General features: G+C 36.8%; 1 protein-coding gene across 1 annotated transcript in view; it reads left to right on the forward strand.

The window, feature by feature from the left end:
- LOC131545870 (complement C3-like) overlaps positions 1 to 20,809 on the forward strand; it is a 109,890-nt gene that overhangs the window by 62,395 nt on the left and 26,686 nt on the right. Inside the window, exons 27-28 of the mRNA XM_058785070.1 lie at positions 16,860 to 16,955; positions 18,404 to 18,560. Coding sequence (XP_058641053.1) covers positions 16,860 to 16,955; positions 18,404 to 18,560 — 253 coding nt within the window. The remainder of the gene's footprint in view (positions 1 to 16,859; positions 16,956 to 18,403; positions 18,561 to 20,809) is intronic.

Here is a 20,809-nt window from a genome sequence, read left to right on the forward strand (position 1 = left end):
ACAAGTATATTTTTCTTGTCGTGCAGCTTCTCAATCTATATATAGGCTATACATGGAGCGATTGTATAATATATACAATCAGTGGCGCCTGCAGGTGTGGCTGTATGCACTGTGCATAAAATGAGCACTGACCTGAGATTTGCCCCGCAAACATTCAGCAGTAAATTATAGACCAGTCGTTTGTCCCGCATTTCTGTCGACTGAACCAACATTGCCATTAATTATGAATTTATCAGTCTTTTGCACGCCAAAGTCAACTTCTGCATATAAATATTGAATATAAAAGTAAATTTCTGTGTATAAATATTACGCCAAATAGAAACAGAAAATCGTAGACATACTATACGCATTTTCATGAGATCGGGTTAGACTAAAACAATTAATTTGTAGCCTATTTTACAAATGAGAATTTTAAAGATGTTTTTAAAGCATGTGCTGCATGGATTTTTTTTTTTTATAAAAAAGGTCAATAAATAATTCACATATCAGACAAAATTGCCTTGCAGCAAATCCTTTAAATTTTAAGGTATTCAGAACAGAGCAACATAAAAATCAGAAAATGTAAACATCTATGCAATTCTAGGACAAAGTTTTACATATTATACGGCATTATGTGTTATTTTTTTAATTATATACAATTAATAAAACACAAATTATAATTGGGCCTGTTTTAGGCTTTTCCTTATTTTTATATTTTAGATGGTGATGAAAAAATTACTAGCCATCTCTTCATTGGACGCGCCTTTAGAGAGAAATGCATCTTTACAGATTACATAATGTAAGAGTTTTTGTTTTCGATTTGAATTATTATTTCGTTTTACAGTAGCAATTTAAAACTTTCTATAAATATATATTTTTATCATGTCTGTGGGGCAATTAGTTGAGTTTCGGTTCATCATTGTGAAGCGCTCCTGCTCAAAACTGAGACGGCATTAAGCGAATCCTCTGTTTTCCTATTTATTTTTAAAAAAGTACATTTTGTTGATATTGTGAATGCACACAAATAAAAGTAGACCCTTTACAGTTCCAAATGATGTATTACGGTAACACTTTACAATAAGGTTCATTAGTTAACTACACTGTAAAAAATTGCTGTAAAATTTACAGTAACTTACTGGCAATTTTGGTTGCCAGTAAGACTGTAAATTTACAAGAGTACTGTAAATCAATAATTACAATTGTACTGTAAAAATACAGCAAACTCTGCATGCTGTAAAATTGTTATGATGGTGTGTAAACATTTCGTAAACTTATTTCATTTGATTCTACTAAGAAGGAACATTTCTTAATATAAAACTGCAAACACTTAATTTGTAATAGTAAAGTTACTAAAAACATGACTTTAACTCAAATCGTTGCAGTTTATCATCAGCTATAGCACACATGCATGTGGTAAAACACTTAAAGAGAACATCACTGTATCAGCAACTCTACAGTTACTGTCTTTAAATAAAGCAGCAGAACATCAGAAACTGTGGCTCATCATTGACTGAAGCAAAGGCTCTACTCTCCACCACAATGGTGACCCACAAAACTAAATTAGATCTCTCTTGTGCAAAATAATACAGTTCAGTTAAATATTTACTCTCCTTATAGATAACACCTGCTGTTAACAAGCATAATCACTGAATGAAAGAGAAACAAGAACTACAACTGACTTCAGCCACAGCCTTAGATGAACTCAACTCAAATACAAGACATCATTAAATCTCTCAAGATCTGATTAAACAACTCCACAAACAGCATTACCAGCTTCACACATTACAATTTGACTTTATCTCTGTCATATGTCTATAAAAATTATTTGAGAATTAACAGAAGTTTATTTGTTTTATTGAAAACGTTTCGTTTGACCTCACCATTGTGGCGATCAGGGTTTGCTTTAGTTGGGCTCTTGACCATCAAATTTTAATCTTAGTTTTTTTCTGGCTGCTGTAATTGTGTTTGTAAAGCACGTTTGTTATAGCATGAAAAGCCAGGAAAATGTGTGATTACGTGCTTTTGATTGATTATTGATAATGATGTAATCATTATCTAGTGGCTTGATTCATGATCTCATGATCATTCAGAGGCTGATCTTTAAAGACATGGTGTGGATTCTTTTATTTGTTAGTTTGGTGTTTACAGCCGCTACATAACCCTGAATGAGATGACAAACTGCTACTGAAAAATGTAAAAAAAATGTCTTATGCACAAAACTTTTAGTTCTACGGCAACAATTAGACACACACAGACATCAAGAATCAGCGTATGAATCTCAACAATGGTTACAATCAAAAGCTTAATGCTGCAATTCATGCTGGGTACCAGCACAATACAAAACTCACCCATGAATCCCAGCATGCATTGCGGCATGAATAAATTATGCCGCTGAATTGTCCACTTATTGTCTTTAATTCTTACTATGTGCTTTTATTTTTTATTTTTTTGTGTTGAGTTTTAGTAATATGTTTTGTGATGTTCAGAGTTGATCTGTTTATTTATTTTGTTGATTGTCACCGTTGTTGAGATTCATACGCTGATTCTTGATGTCTGTGTGTGTCTAGCTGTTGCCGTAGTACTAAAAGTTTTGTGCATAAGACATCTTTAAAATTTTTCATTAGCAGTTTGTTGTCTCATTCAAGGTCATATAGCGATTGTAAACACACACAAACACACAAAAAAAATATCCACACCATGTTTTTAAAGATCAGCCTCTGAATGAGTTCAGTGAATCAGGCCACTAGATAATGGTTATATCATTATCAAAAATCAATCAAAAGCATAACAAAAAACATAAACACAAATTTTTCTGGCTTTTCATGTTATAACATATGTGCTTTTCAAACACAACTACAGCAGCCAGAAAAAAGCTAAGACTAAAAATCAATGGTCAAGAGCCCAAGTAAAGCAAACCCTGACCGCCACAATGGTGAGGTCAAACTAAATGTTTTCAATAAAACAACTAAACTTCTGTTAATTCTCAAATAATTTTTATAGACATATGACAGAAATAAAGTCTAATTGTAATGTGTGAAGCTGGTAATGCCGTTTGTGGAGTTGTTTAATCAGATCTTGAGAGATTTAATGATGTCTTGTACTTCAGTTGAGTTCATCTAAGGCTGTGACTGAAGTCAGTTGTAGTTCTTGTTTCTCTTTCATTCAGTGATTATGCTTGTTAACAGCAGGTTTTATCTATAAGGAGAGTAAATATTTAACTGAACTGTATTATTTTGCACAAGAGAGATCTAATTTAGTTTTGTGGGTCACCATTGTGGTGGAGGGTAGAGCCTGTGCTTCAGTCAATGATGAGCCATGAACACTGATGTTCTACTGCTTTATTTAAAGACAGTAACTGTAGAATTGCTGATACAGTGATGATCTCTTTAAGTGATTTACCACATGCATGTGTGCTATAGCTGATGATAAACTGCAACAATTTGAGTTAAAGTCATGTTTTTAGTAACTTTACTGTTACAAATTAAGTTTTTGCAGTTTTATATTAAGAAATGTTCCTTCTTAGTAGAATCAAATGAAATAAGTTTACCAAATGTTTACACACCATCATAACAATTTTACAGCATGCAAGAGTTTGCTGTATTTTTACAGTACAATTGTAATTATTGATTTACAGTACTCTTGTAAATTTACAGTCTTGCTGGCAACCAAAATTGCCAGTAAGTTACTGTAAATTTTACAGCAATTTTTTACAGTGTACATTAGTTAACATTAACTAATAATAAATTGCACTTATACAGGGTTTATTAATCCTTGTTAATGTTAATTTCAACATTTACTAATACATTATTAAAATCTTGTTAACATTAGTTAATGCACTGTGAACTAACATGAACTAACAATGAACATCTGTATTTTTATTAACTAACGTTAGCGAAGATTAGTAAATACAGTAACAAATGTATTGCTCATGGTTAGTTCATGTTAATACATTAACTAATGTTTAACTAATGAACCTTATTGTAAAGTGTTACCAGTATTACTCTTACATTTCTGAGCAAAAATTACGGCGCATTTAAGAAAAAATGCAAGTGATCGTGCTGGAGCCTCCATGTCCTGTAAAGTGCTCTTCAGCTTCCACTCTTCACACAAACTGCTGTGCTGGATATGCGTCAGCGCAAATTTATCTAGGTTAAACTTTAAACTAACATTGTGATGAACTGTTTTATATCTATATATTTTATTTTAGGCAAGTCGTGAAGATTTGAGAAGGCTAAATTGATCAAACCTTTCTGCCTCACTGCTGCCACTGCCATTACTTAAAAAAAAACCCTTACATTTAATGAACAAAAAAAATGCTCCAAACGTTTTTCTAACTTTATAAAAAATACAAATAAAAACTAAACGAAATATAATCACCTTTCCATTACATTCAAAACGGAACTAGTTTCTAGTTTAGCTGAAACAAGCTGGTTTGGGAGAAGGAGAAAACGGGCTCAGGTCGGACTCGGGCTGGTAATTCTGTTAAGCTGCCACCACTTTGGCCACTCAAACGCTCCTCTTCACCGTGCATTAGGACGATATAGACACACTGTCACGAATCATGATATGCTGTTGGAAGAAGCACGAGGGAAACCTGGAGTACAATCAATAGTCTTTAATACACAGGAGAACCATATAATTGTAGCCATTGTGTTATAGAGAAAAATATTTATTTCATAATGTGATTTTCCCCCACTATTGTATTTTATTTTATTTTATTTTTTACTTCAATTAAAGGTTAGATTTTTTTTTGGAAATTTTTTAATGAAAGATCAAATGAATAAACAATGCAGACTTGTTTTCACAGCCTTCTTTGATCATATATACCAAGGGTATGAATAATTTTGAGTACAACTGTATATTTTATGATATTGTATAGGCTGTTATATTCATTTGGGGGAAAAAAAAAAAAACTAAAACAGAATTTAGAGAAATCTAATTATTTCTAGATACATTAATAAAGGTAAGTTAATGGTAAGTTAATATTTACATTTACATTTACATTTAGTCATTTTGCAGATGCTTTTATCCAAAGCGACTTACAATTGGGGAATACATGAAGCGATTCATCTTGAAGAGGCAATCCGACAAACGAAGTGCTTGTAACACCAAGTCTCAGGCATTGTTTAAATAAGTACAAGCTAGCAAGGGAAGGAATAAATAAGGGGAAAAAAAAAAAAAAAAAAATATATATATATATATATATATATTTTTTTTTTATGAGTAAGGTGTAGTCAAGTAGTGTTGAAAGAAATGAGTTTTCAGCTGTTGCTTGATGACTGACAGGGATCCAGTACTCCGAATATGGGTGGGAAGATCATTCCACCAGCCAAGAATGGTGAACGAGAATGTTCTGGAGAGTGATTTTGAGCCTCTTTGTTATGGTACCACGAAGCGTCGCTCACTAGCAGATCTCAGACTTCTGGAGGGGATGTAGATTCTTAATAGTGAGTGCATGTAGGCGGGTGCTGAGCCTGTGGTTGTTCTATAAGCAAGCATCATTGTCTTGAACTTGATGAGAGCTGCGATTGGTAGCCAATGCAATGAGATAAATAGAGGTGTGACATGGGCTCTTTTGGGTTCCTTGAAGACCAGTCGTGCCGCCGCATTCTGAATCATTTGTAGAGGTTTGACTGTGTTTGATGGAAGTCCAGCCAGAAGAGCATTGCAGTAGTCCAGCCTAGAAATGACAAGGGCCTGGACAAGAAGTTGTGCAGCATGCTCCGTCAGAAAGGGCCTGATCTCTCCGATGTTGTGTAGTGCAAACCTGCAAGATCGGGCAGTCTTTGCAATGTGGTCTTTGAAGGTCAGCTGGTCATCAAAGATTACACCAAGATTTCTGACCGAAGTTGATGGGGTAATTGTTGATGAACCTAACTGGATCGTGATGTCATGCTGTAGAGTCGGAGCGGCGGGAAAGACAAGAAGCTCAGTCTTTGCCAGGTTGAGCTGAAGGTGATGTTCTTTCATCCAAGCCGAGATGTCCGCCAGGCAACCTGAGATCCTTGCAGCTACCGTTGGATCATCTGGTTGAAAGGAGAGATAGAGCTGTGTGTCATCAGCATAGCAGTGGTAGGAGAATCCATGTGCCTGTATGATGGGACCCAGTGATGTAGTGTATGTGGAGAAGAGGAGGGGTCCAAGAACCGATCACTGAGGAACTCCAGTGACCAGTGTATGTGCTTTGGATACCTCCCCTCCCCAGGCCACCCTGAAAGACCTACCAGTGAGATAGGATTCAAACCAGCGAAGTGGAATTCCAGCGATGGCCAGTGATGAGAGGGTGGAGAGGAGTATCTGATGATTGACAGTGTCAAACGCGGCAGATAGATCCAGCAGAATGAGGACTGATGATTTGGAATGGGCTTTTGCAATTCGCAGGGCTTCAGTGACCGAGAGAAGTGCAGTCTCAGTTGAATGGCCACTCCTGAAACCTGACTGTTTAGCGTCCAGTTTGTTGTTCTGTGAAAGAAACAATGAGACCTGGTTGAAGACAACACGTTCAAGTGTTTTTGCTATGAATGGAAGGAGAGAGACAGGTCTATAGTTTTCTATAAGAGAAGCGTTTAATGTAGGTTTTTTGAGCAGCGGGGTTACCCGAGCCTGCTTGAACGCAGTGGGGAAGTTGCCTGTGAGGAGGGATGTGTTGATGATGTGTGTGAGTGCCGGTAAGAGCGTGGGAGAGATTGCTTGCAGAAGGTGTGAGGGGATTGGGTCAAGAGGACATGTTGTAGGATGGTTGGAGAGGAGAAGTTTGGATACTTCAGCCTCCGTCAGGGGACAGAAGGAGAAGATGGGAGTTTTAGCAGTGGATGTGGTTGGTTGGGGGTCCTGTGTGCGTGGAGGTGAGAACTGATCACTGATCGATCTAGTTTTGTCTGTAAAAAAAGTTGCAAAGTCATCAGCTGTAATAGAAATGGTGGGAGGTGGTGGAGGGGGACAGAGGAGAGAATAAAATGTTCTGAAGAGATTACGCATGTCTGGAGCGCTGTTGATCTTGTTGTGGAAATGTGAGGATTTGGCAGTGTGGACATCAGCAGAGAAAGATGAGAGCAGAGACTGATACCAACTCAGGTCCGACGGGTTGTTTGATTTGTGCCATTTTCTTTCTGCCGCTCTGAGTTTAGTTCGATGTTCACGAAGAACATCGGATAACCAGGGGTTAGAAGGGGCAGCCCGTGCTGACCTAGAGGAGAGAGGACATATGTCGTCTAGGCAAGAAGTTAAGGTAGAGCATAAACTTTCAGTAGCTGCGTTTACATCCAGAGATGAGAAATGGGTAGGTGAGGGAAGAGAGGAGGATACTACAGAGGAAAGATGGGAAGGAGAAAGGGAGCATAGGTTTCGTCTAAAAGTAGATTTAGATTTAGATTTAGATTTAGTCATTTAGCAGACGCTTTTATCCAAAGCGACTTACAATTGGGGAATACATAGAGCGATTAATCTTGAAGAGGCAATCAGACATACGAAGTGCTTGCAACACCAAGTCTCAGGCATTGTTCAAATAAATACAAACTACCAAAGGAAGGAATAAGTAAAGATAATTTTTTTTTTTTTTTTTTTTTTTTTAAGTTTAGGATGAAGTCAAGTACTGTCGAAAGAGATGAGTTTTCAGTTGTTGCTTGAAGATTGACAGGGATCCAGCATTCCGGATAGAGGTGGGAAGATCGTTCCACCAGCCAGGAATGGTGAATGAGAATGATCTAGAGAGTGATTTTGCGCCTCTCTGTGATGGTATCACGAGGCCGCTCACTAGCAGATCTCAGATTTCTGGAGGGATGTAGTTTGTTAATAGAGTGCAAGTAAACGGGTGCTGAGCCAGTGGTTGTTCTATATGCAAGCATCAGTGTCTTGAACTTGATGCGAGCCGTGATTGGTAGCCAGTGCAGGGAGATAAAGAGAGGTGTAACATGGGCTCTTTTGGGCTCATTGAAGACCAGTCGTGCCGCTGCATTCTGAATCATTTGTAGAGGTTTGACTGTGTTAGACGGAAGTCCAGCCAGAAGAGCATTGCAATAGTCCAGCCTAGAAATGACAAGGGCCTGGACAAGAAGTTGTGCAGCATGCTCTGTCAGAAAGGGCCTGATCTTTCTGATGTTATATAGTGCAAACCTGCAAGATCGAGCAGTTTTTGTAATGTGGTCTTTGAAGGTCAGCTGATCATCAAAGATTACACCAAGATTTCTGACCGAAGTTGATGGGGTTATTGTTGATAAAAGTAACCGGTAGTGGGGTTGGTGGCACACGGGTAGCAAAATGTAGTGTAAATGTAATGAAGAAATGGTCTGAGATATGTAGCGGTTGTACCAGAATGTTATCAGCAGTACAATTGCGTGTGTAAATTAAATCAAGTTGGTTGCCTGATTTGTGCGTGCTAGTAGTGGTAAGGCGTTTGAGATCAAATGAAGCTAGGAGTGAGTGGAAGTCTGTAGCATAAGGCTTGTCTAGGTGAATGTTGAAATCACCAAAGACTAAGAGTGGAGTGCCATCCTCCACGAAAGAGGATAACAACCCATCCAGCTTCTCTAGGAAGGTGGCTAGAATTTGTCCAGGGGAACGGTAGATTACCACAATCTGGATTTTTATGGGAGCTGATACAGTAATGGCATGAGATTCAAAAGAGTTGTAATTGCATAGGGTAGAGCGGGTTGAGTATTTCCAATTGATTGAAACGAGCAGGCCAGTACCCCCACCCCGGCCAACTTGACGCGAAGTGTGAGAGAAAGAGAAATTAGTAGAGAGAGCAGCTGGGGTTGCTGAGTCTTCTGGACGAATCCAGGTCTCAGTCAAGCCCAAGATGCTGAGAGTGGATTTTAAAGAAAAGGCAGAAATGAAGTCAGCTTTGTTGACGGCTGACTGACAATTCCAGAGACCCACAGAGAAAGCCAGAGGTGTAGTGGAAGATGTAGAGATAGGGCGTAGGTTAGCAGGATTACGTTGCCTTGACTTATGTGTTAGATGGTTTTTTTTTTTCTTTGGTTGTTGTAACCATGTGTTCCTCGAACATATTTGTTACAGCTCGAAACCCAGAGGAAATGATCGGTAGTTGGTTGTCATATATTTATAATGACAATCATCTGTAAGTGAACTGATCTCATTGAGAGTAAGTGCAGACTTGTTGTGTGTCTAATCTCTGGTTAAATGAATGTTGCATTGATTACAGTAAAAGTGTTTGTTACAGTGTTAACAAAGGAGTTTCTAAACAGTTTGTCCACAAAAAGTTTCAATCTATGGCAGAAATTGGACTCACACAGACATCAAGAATCAGCTTATGAACCTCAACAATGGTGACCATTAAAAGAAAATAAAAATCATGCTGCAATGCATGCTGGGAGCCATGGATGAGTTTTGTACTATGCTAGTACCCAGCATGATTTTTCTTTTCTTTTAATGGTCACCATTGTTGAGGTTCACAAGCTGATTCTTGATGTCTGTGTGAGTCCACTTACTGCCATAGATTGAAACTTTTTGTGGACAAACTGTTTAGAAACTCCTTTGTTAACTGACTGTCACATAAACACTTTTACTATAAGCAATGCAACATTCACTTAACCAGAGATTAGACACACAACAAGTCTGTGCTCACTTTCAATGAGATCAGTTCACTTACAGATGATTGTCATTATAAACATATGACAACCAACTACCGATCATTTTCTCTGGGTTTTGATCTGTAACAAATATGCTCGAGAAACACATGGTTACAACAACCAAAGAGAAAAAAAACCCATCTAACACAGAAGTCAAGGGTCAAGAGCCCAACTAAAGCAGACACTGATCTCTAACATGGTTACTTCAATTGAAACAATAAATCAACATCTAAACCTTAGTTAATTCTCAATAAGATGTTCTGTAGATGTCTGACTGAAATAAGTTCAGAGCACTCATAATTGTTAGTTTTAAAACCTTAAATGTTTTAAGGCAATCGGTTTACTCAAACGGTTTGTTACCCTAACTTGTTGGGTTTTACAGCGATGAACTGTTGCCTACTAACAATAGAGTTAATGTTACTAAATTTTTATAAGTAATTAGTTATGTAATTTAATGAAAAATATTAGGTAGACATTACTTAATTTCTTTTAGTTTGTCATAGCTGTAAAATTTAGGTACTCTTTACTCAATATATAGGATAGAATCTACTCAAAAAAATTAAGTGCAAATTGTTACCTCAATTTTATTGAGTAAATATAGTGGATTACTCAATTTTATTGAGTAAATATAGTGAATCGTTTTTTACAGTGAGGAAAGCAGAGTGTGTGAGGAAGGAAAAAAATATACTTAAGTGTGTAGCTCGGTGTCGTTGCTTGGTTAAAGTCGCACAGGAAAAAGTCGCAGGTCTTTACACTCCTCGGTCTTCACACGAGGAGGCTGAACACGACGGCTGAACTAGGGATTCAAATCGAAACTAACACTTCACACTTAAGTGCAGCAAAGGAGTTTAAGCTAAAGGGGCAGTTATTATAATGACCAGTAAGTGCAATCAAAAATATAAAGCACAACGAAAAAGCAGAATAGAAATAGGTAGGAAACAGAGTATTCTTTCCTAGCAGTAAGTAATTAATTTAAACAGCAGAACTAAGAACAAGTAGTAAAACACTTACACTCTGCCTTCCGTCTCTTCTGGTGACTAATCGGCTTCTCCCGGGGTCTAACAGTTCCCGAACAGTTTAAATACTTTTTACAGTCGCTGTGGTCGCTTTTAATTAGCACAAACACCAGCCAATCGCAGGGCAATGGCTCAAATCGAAACTAACACTTCGCACTTAAGTGCAGCAAAGGAGTTTAAGCTAAAGGGGCAGTTATTATAATGACCAGTAAGTGCAATCAAAAATATAAAGCACAACGAAAAAGCAGAATAGAAATAGGTAGGAAACGGAGTATTCTTTCCTAGCAGTCAGTAATTAATTTAAACAGCAGAACTAAGAACAAGTAGTAAAACACTTACACTCTGCCGTCCGTCTCTTCTGGTGACTAATCGGCTTCTTATAATATTTTATAAAAACAATAATTATGCAAGCTAATGATGTAGTTGAGTAATTTTGCAGTAATTTTTACCTTTAAAATAGGTAAAGTACCACATATCTTCAAAAGCATCATAAAATGTTTTGTATTATACAATCGCTCTATGTATAGCCTCCCAGTCAACACGTGAGATCACGCGATGATCACAGTGACATCACACCATTCTCATACGGTGATACTCACAGTGTGAGTAATATATGAGCTCATTGTGAATTCAAAATGTTGAGCAGGTTGAGAGGAGGCAGTTCAAATATCAGTCGCTGGGGGACATTCTACTTCCTGTTTCTCAACACTATCACAGTGATATCACAGTGCTCTCACATGATGAGCTCATGAGTGCACGTCCAGCTAACAGATTTCTGTTATAAGAACTTTCTCCAAACATACAACTGACTTCCAGACACAGCCTTCGATGAAATCAACTTAAATAAACAAATCCACAGCTTCACTCATTATTCACTCATGATGTTTTATTGTTTTGTTTGATGTTACCATCATAGTGATTAGTGTTTGCTTTAGTTGGGCTCTTGACCCTTTACTTTATAACATTATATTTTTTGGGGCTGCTGTAACTGTGTTTGTAAAGCACATTTGTTATGGCAAGGAAACCCAAAAAGAGACTGCAACCAGGTGATGTTGGTTTGTTATTGATGATAACAACACAGTCATCACCTAGATTCCATATGCAGTCTTGGGAAGTTGTGGCCTAATGATTAGAGAGTAGGTAGGCCTACACCAAAACGGATTTGTGAATCAAAAAACTTAATTTTTCGTTTTGGTTTTATTGTATTTTCACTTGATGCATTTGAACGGAGTGTGATGAACACAAAATTAAAATTGTAATAAAAACACCTAACATTTGTTTATTATGCCCAGGAGAAGGTTTAAATGTGCGATAAACCACTGATTTATTCGTTTTCCCGTTTTAAAGAAAAAAACGAAAAAACGAATTATCCGAAGGTACACGGACCCCATATATAACAGGGGTTCTGAACTTTCCTGCAGAGTTTAGCTCCAACCTTGATCAAACTCACCTGCCTGTAACTTTCTAGTGACCCTGAATACCTTGATTAGCTTGTTCAGGTGTGTTTGATTAGGGTTGGTGCTAAACTCTGCAGGAAAGTGGACCTCGAGGGCCAGAGAGAGAACCCCAGGCCTATGTCGCTATCTTAAAATATTTTAAAGTCCTCCATAGATTCAGTTGCTGTCCACTGATTAATAACCTTAATAAACACACAGTAAAACCTCCAGTGTTAAATCAACACTCCCAGTGTATATATAATCCACACTCAGAGTGTTAAAAAAGTAACACTGAAGCAGTGTTAAAGTTAATGAGATAATTAGTTTAGTAATTGAGTGATGATTGAACATTAATGAAGAACACCTGCTGTTAACAAACTGAATCATTGAAAGAAAGTAAACAAGAACAGAAAAAAGAGACGAGACGAGCAGAAATACAAGAACTACAACTGACTTCAGCCACAGCCTTTGATGAAATCAACACAAGATAAAAGAAGACATTAAATCTCTCATGATCTCAGCAGAGGATGATTAATAAACAACTCCACAAACAGCATCACCAGCTTCACACGTTACTAACCAGATTGACTTTAATGTTGATGTTTTAGTTTCATTTGAATTACCATTATCGAGGTCAGTGTTTGCTTTAGTTGGGCTCTTGACCCTTGACTTAAAACTTTACAAATCTTTTGGCTGCCATAGCTGTGTTTGTCTAGACATGTTAGTTATGGTAAGTGGGTGTTGATGGTCAGACTTCAATAAAGAAATCACCAACATCTAGTGACTGTCATAATTGATTTCATTCAGAGCGTAGTCATTGATTGGTTAAAATTTTTGGTTTTATTCATGTAAAATGTATAGCTTGATTCATCAGTTTCAAGATTAATCTGAGAGACTTTGAAAAATAAATCAGCACTAGAGACTTTAGACTGCATTATCATACACCAAGACTCAGCATATGAATATCAACAATGGTGACAATCAACAAATTCAGATAAAAAGATCATCTGTGAACATTACAAAACACGCTACTAAAAGTAAAAAAAAAAGCAAAACAAAAGGAAATGGTAAGAATAAAAGAAAATACTAAGACAGCTGCATAATTTATTCATGTCGCATTGCATGCTGGGAGCCATGGATGAGTTTTGATTGGTGCTCCCAGAATGCAATGCAACATGGAGCTTTATGTTGATTGTCACCATTGTTGAGATTCATATGCTGATTTTTGAAGTCTGTTTGATGAAGAAAAGTAAACTTTCAGTGCAGAATAAGTTTCAAAAGTCTTTTAGATTAATATTGAAACTGCAAGACGTTAAACTACGCATATCGTAAGCTAAGATAACAAAGTTAACTAATAAATCTATCAGTAACTATACAAATTACATCAGTTCCTCAAGCCACTATATGCTGATTTCATCTTTATTGAAACATAACCAGCTAATTTTCTCTTGGCTTTTTTTTCTTTTTTGCCATAACTAACATGTCTAAACAAACACGCTGTTATGGCAGCCAAAGAAATTATAATGTTTTAAGTCAAGGGTCAAGAGCCCAACTAAAGCAAACGCTGACCTCGATAATGGTAATTCAAACAAAACTAAAACATCAACATCTAAAGTCAGTCTGGTTAGTAACATGTGAAGCTGGTGATGCTGTTTGTGGAGTTGTTTATTAATCATCCTCTGCTGAGATCATGAGAGATTTAATGTCTTCTTTTATCTTGTGTTGATTTCATCAAAGGCTGTGGCTGAAGTCAGTTGTAGTTCTTGTATTTCTGCTCGTCTCGTCTCTTTTTTCTGTTCTTGTTTACTTTCTTTCAATGATTCAGTTTGTTAACAGCAGGTGTTCTTCATTAATGTTCAATCATCACTCAATTACTAAACTAATTATCTCATTAACTTTAACACTGCTTCAGTGTTACTTTTTTAACACTCTGAGTGTGGATTATATATACACTGGGAGTGTTGATTTAACACTGGGGGTTTTACTGTGCAAGGACTAGGGATGCAACGATTATAGATTTTGTTGGTACGATTATAGTCTGAGGAATAATAATGGTTTCACGATTATTATGCATTTATTCATTTCACAACATAAAATCTCATAAACACTCTTTAGATATTAAAGTGTTATTTATTGCTGCCTTTTGAAACAGAAATAACACAGTAACCAATAATACAGCACAAAATAATAATACTAAAGAAAAAAAAAAGTTCATCTCTCCTATTGGAATTAAAAAAGGTGACCTCTGCTCTGTAAATATCCATGTCAGTATTTCCCTTTTGAAAATAAATGTATTTGGTGTTTTCATTTCATTCTTTCTACATTTCTTTTGGACCTGAGGTACAGAACTTGGAAAGATGGTGAAAAATAAATTGACTTATGAATAATACTATAACAGGGATGATAAATCACAATATTAATGAAGTATTATTAATATATGACTAATATTAACTTTATTTATCCCACAGAGGACACTGTTACTAATGAGGGGAATAAACTAAACTATTATTGTAATCAACTGTCATCAATACTTATTCATTTAAATAACTGTCACAGTTTTGAACAGAGACATTATAGTGCACTATCCAAACTTAATTTTTATAATTCATGAATGAAAATATTTTGTAACATGATTTTAATGTACCATTTACATGGTAATGCAATGTCTGATTTTAAAATGGGTTTCAAAGGATGAATTTTGAAATTTTAAGTTTTCTACTGATAAATAATTTCTTATGATTTCTAATTCGTGATAGAGAAAAAGGCAACTAAGAAGACTTTCTGTGACAAAGGTCAGAATTCATGTCATGATGTAGATTTTTTTCAGGTGCACTCTTGTCATAAACAGAGGTGTCAAATCCAGGGTCAGAAAGTAAAAGTCCTGCCATGTGTTTATTCCACCCATGAACTCAGCAGCTGATTTCACCAGAGGAGGAACCAACTCATTCCTTTCAAGTCACAAGCAAGTTTCGAGTCAAATCCCAAGACCTCAACGAGTTGAGGTAATTAAGAGATAATTGAGAGACTAATTAAATGATGATTGTGCATTAGTGATGAACACCTGCTGTTACTGTGAATCACAGAGGATCAGATGTTGATGTTTTATTGGTTAAAATGATACCACCATCATGTAGATCAGTGTTTGCTTTAGTTGGGCTCTTGACCCTTGACTCCTGTGTTAGATCTCTCTGTAGCAATGCATGTGCTGTTGTAAAGCGGAGAGATCAGTGCTGTGCAGTGAGCAACTGTTAGTTGTTTTCATATGATGAGGTAATCATCAGGTGCTTACCTGTTTGCATCCAATATACTGTGTGTATATATATATACACATACATTTTTATTTTTTTTAATTTATGTTCTGCTTTTGAATAAACAACTCTGTGAAACCACAGTGCAATGAATTTACTGCTGTAGTAGTTATAGAGAAAGAATTTTAAATCTAATGCATTTAAATATTTAAACTCCAGTCCTACTCAGACACACACAGACATCAAGAACCAGCGTATGAATCTCAACAATGGTGACAATCAACAAAATGCTTCATGCTGCAATGCATGCTGGGTAACACCACAGTATGAATAATTATTGTCACCACTGTTGAGGATCGTATGATAAGTGTTCATGTCTAAAAGCCTGAGCAATATAATTCTTAATTTTTCCAATATTTAATATTACGATGGCATTTGTTTAATAGTAAATTCCTGCAGTTCTGTAACAGCTGAACGTCAGTAAATAAACCAAAGAGAGACACCTTCATGATGTTCATTCAAGTGACATAAAAGCCAAAAGTGTAAGCTCATCTGCTTCCTCAAGCTTTTAATTCAGCAATGTGCAAATGTTTGTTGTGAAGCAATATTGCAATTGCTTAAAAGCAATCCATTCTCAGTTACTAAAAGGGTCAAGAGCCCAACTAAAGCAAACACTGATCTCCATGATGGTGGCATCATTTTAACCAATAAAACATCAACATCTGATCCTCTGTAATTCTCAATAACAGCAGGTGTTCATCACTAATGCACAATCAACATTTAATTAGTCTCTCAATTATCTCTTAATTACCTCAACTCGTTGAGGTCTTGGGATTTGACTCGAAACTTGCTTGTGACTTGAAAGGAATGAGTTGGTTCCTCCTCTGGTGAAATCAGCTGCTGAGTTCATGGGTGGAATAAACACATGGCAGGACTTTACTTTCTGACCCTGGATTTGACACCTCTGGTCATAAATTAATCTATTACTTTTCCTACATAATTTTTTAACAGAAAAGTGGTAAAATACCTATTTAGGAGTCTTAGACCTTTCCAACGATATATAGTTTGTCATGATTAGATTAGGATTTAATTGTAAAATAGTGAAGTAAAGGTAGGCGTCCCACAGGGTGGACGGTGACAGTTAAGAGGTTAATTAAGCTTCACACGTTTGTTTTCATACTATTTAATCTCAGAAGTAGCTAAACGTGCTAATCACATGTTACGTGATTGATTTGTGCACAGCCAGAACATGTTTTGTGATAATCTTTGTATTCTCTTAACAGGGTGGTTGTTGCAAGAGTCAGAAATTTAAAATGGTCCACACATAAACAGTGATTCTCTGGTTAAAAGGATCATTTTGGTTCCTCTGTCATAGTTAAAGTAATCCATGTGCCAAAGAGGCATTAAGATAATTCACCCTAGTGTAACTTTGCTGCTCTTTCAAGTCATTCCATACAACAGAAACACTGTGTAAAGTTTGATTAATTAAGTGCTTTTAAATTAATATTGTTAATAACATTATGAGACTACATGCTGCTATTATGAAACACATGTTTTTGTGATAATCTGTTTATTTGTGCTTTATTCCAGGGTGGTGTACAGGGCAGAGATGCCGGTGCCTCTCTAACAGCCTTTGTCTTGATTGCCATGCAAGAGGGCAGAGAGATCTGTGCTGGATCAGTTGGTGTAGGTACACCTCTTACATCATTTTGTTCAGAGGCGGACAATCCAGGGTCAGAAAGTAAAAGTCCTGCCATGTGTTTATTCCACCCATGAACTCTGCAGCTGATTTCACCAGAGGAGGAACCAAGTCATTCCTTTCAAGTCACAAGCAAGTCTCAAGTCAAATCCCAAGTCCTCAAAGAGTTAAAGTTAATGAGATAATTAAGTGTCTAATTAAATTATGATTGTGCATTAATGATGAACACCTGCTATTATTGAGAATCACAGAGGATCAGATGTTGATGTTTTATTGGTTAAAAGGATGCCACCATCATGGAGAGCAGTGTTTGCTTTAGTTGGGCTCTTGACCCTTTTAATAACTCAAAGTAATTTGCTTTTAAGCAAGTGCAATATTGTTTCACAACAAACATTTGTGCATTGCTGAATCAAGAGCTTGATGTAGCAGTTTAGTTTACACTTTCTGCTTTTAAATCATTTAAATGAGCATCATGAAGGTGTCTCGCTTTGGTTTATTGAGTGATATTCAGCTATTACTGAATTTCAGGAAAAAAGTCCTACCAAACAAATGCTACTGTAGTGATTACATATGAGGAAGAACAGCATCAGCTCAGGCTTTTGACATGAACACTTATCATATGATCCTCAACTGGTGACAATAATAATTCATACTGCAGTGCATGATGGGAGTTTTACTATGGTCTTACCCAGCATACATTGCAGCATGAAGAATTTTGTTGGTTGTCACCATTGTTGAGATTCATATTCTGGTTCATTATGTCTGCATCGCCTAAATAGCAGAAGAGTTTAAGTGTTTATATGCATTAAATACAGTCGATTTCAAATGAATTCATCATAACTATTAGAACAACAAGTTTCTTGCACGCTATTTCACAAGATTGATTTTTCAAAACCTAAACATACAACACAAAGAATAAGAAAACAAACAATCAGTACAGCTGTAAAAGCATGGTTTCTCATTGTGCAGCCCTGATCTCTTTACTTTACAGCAACACATGTAATGCTGCAAAGAGAGATCTAACACAGGAGTCAAAGGCCAAGAGCCCAACTAAAGCACACACTGATCTCCATGATGGTGGCATCATTTTAACCATTAAAACATTAATATCTGATCCTCTGTAATTCTCAATAACAGCAGGTGTTCATCACTAATGCACAATCATAATTTAATTAGACACTTAATTATCTCATTAACTTTAACTCTTTGAGGACTTGGGATTTGACTTGAGACTTGCTTGTGACTTGAAAGGAATGAGTTGGTTCCTCCTCTGGTGAAATCAGCTGCAGAGTTCATGGGTGGAATAAACACATGGCAGGACTTTTACTTTCTGACCCCTGGATTGTCCGCCTCTGATTTTGTTTGCCAAAACATTAAGAATGAACAGGTGCTTTTTTCCACTCTTCCTCATAACATCATATACACACTTTTATAGAGTCTGCATGACAGTATCAGGAGGGCTGTTTCTTTCTTGGAAGGTCAACTTCCACGACTGACCAATCCTTACGCTGTTGCGATAACGTCCTATGCCATGGCCAATGCTGACAAATTCAATAAAGACATCTTGATGAGACACTCCACCCAAGGAGAAGGTCAGTCACACCAACATCAAAAACTGTACAGCATGGCAGAGGTGAAGGACTCGGGGTTCCCACGCGTCCTGGAAACCTGGGAAATTTATGACTAATTTTCTATTCCTGGAAAACACATGGAAAATGACAGAAAATGTCCCGGAAAAACTTGTAGTTGTCCTGGAAAATTATTATTTAAAAAAAAATTTAATTGTGTTTTCCTTTAGTCAAGAATGAACAGTTCACCACTGGCCCAAAAGAATTAATATTAGTAGTAGAGTGCATGGAAGTTCGCGCCAGCGTGCATAAGAAAACACACAAGCGAGTCGTTTTGAAACATCAAGACAAATATAATTACAACTTGAAACACAATACTTTCTTTACTGAGGTGAAAATGTTCTGAGATAGTTCTGTTCTGAGACAGTCAGTATTATACAGCCTAGAACAGGGGTTCCCAAACACGTTCCTGGAGCCTCCCCAACACTGCACATTTTGCATGTCTCCTTTATCAATCACAGCTGATTCAACTCATCAGCTCATTAGTAGCAACTCCAAGACCTGAAATGGGTGTGACAGACAAAGGAGACATGCAAAATCAACACTCCCAGTGTATATATAATCCACACTCAGAGTGTTAAAAAAGTAACACTGAAGCAGTGTTAAAGTTAATGAGATAATTAGTTTAGTAATTGAGTGATGATTGAACATTAATGAAGAACACCTGCTGTTTACAAACTGAATCACTGAAAGAAAGAGAAAGAAGAGCAGAAAAAAGAGACGAGGCGAGCAGAAATACAAGAACTACAACTGACTTCAGCCATAGCCTTCGACATCACACCATTCTCATACGGTGATCCTCACAGTGTGAGTAATATATGAGCTCATTGTGAACTCAAAAAGATGAGCGGGGTTCTTATTTCTGTCAGACATCTACAAAAGCGCTTATTGAGAATTTACATATTTAGATGATGATCTTTTGTTGTTTTGTTTGACGTTACCATCGTGGTGAGTAGTGTTTGCTTTAGTTGGGCTCTTGACCCTTGACTTTATAACATTATATTTTTGGGGCTGCTGTAACTGTGTTTGTAAAGCACATTTGTTATGGCAAGGAAAACCAAAAAGAGACTGCAACCAGGTGATGTTGGTTTGCTAGTCATGATAACACAGTCATCACCTAGATTCAATATGCAGTCTTTGTGAGGTTTTATTAATCTAAAGTTTCTAAATATAATAGCTCTGTGATTAAACCGTATAAGATCCAGCAGTCTCATAATCAGTTATGAAGGGTTATAAAACCATAAGACACAAACATTATTAACTACCCTATCATTCAAACACAAAGAGAGACATCAAGAGTCAGTGTATGAATCTCAACAATGGTGACAATCAAAAGCTTTATGCTGCAATGCATGCTGGGTACCTAGTCTCTGTACAGTGAGTGCACTTTGACCTCACATTAGTATGAGCACACAGTGAGGGCGCTGTGAGGTTACACTTTTAGCTCACTGTTACCTCACATTGTGACCTCATCACGAGTATCCTGTGAGCTCATGGTGACGTCACTGTGAGATCAAATTGTTGACTGGGTTGGCAATATGTATCCAAGTATGTCATGCCAATTAAGCAATATGAAATTGAAATTGAAAATTGAGAGAGAGAGTTAAGCTAAGTTAAGCAGTACCTGATATATGGTTATGTTCTGTACAGAACAGAACATCCTGATTGACATTGGTCTGCAGAAAAAACAGCAACGGCTGAATGAAAATGCAAATTCACTTTTTAAAAGTGGGTGCGGAACAGCAAAGCCATTTCCCCAGTAATATCAAAGATCTCTTTAGCCTAACTTCACTATAGTTTGCCAACATACAAGCTAGCAATATGTTGTTTAGCAAACTTTATTAAACGTGCAAACAAAATTCATAAATAATACAAATTTACAAAATAATTATAAACTCTACTTGTCTCAATCTGTACCACTTCTATACTGTGTACATGTGACGTCAGACTGAGGGAAACGCTAAACTTCCACCTGAGTCCGTTTTTTCCTGATGCCTTTTTGTCTGAGGCCATTTTGCTCGATGCCTAATTGTACGAGTTCAGACACCTGACATTGTTTTTCCTGAGACCCGAAGCCTTTTAGTCTGAGGCATGATGCCTTTTTGTATGTGACTGAGGTCTGAGGATTTCCTAAAATGTACACTGTACATTATATTTTATTGTGATTTTTAAATGGGTTTAATATTTATATATGCGGCCTTGGAAAACGGTCT

This window comes from Onychostoma macrolepis, chromosome 01, assembly GCF_012432095.1.
Source record: "Onychostoma macrolepis isolate SWU-2019 chromosome 01, ASM1243209v1, whole genome shotgun sequence".
In the NCBI taxonomy this organism is placed as follows: Eukaryota; Metazoa; Chordata; class Actinopteri; order Cypriniformes; family Cyprinidae; genus Onychostoma; species Onychostoma macrolepis.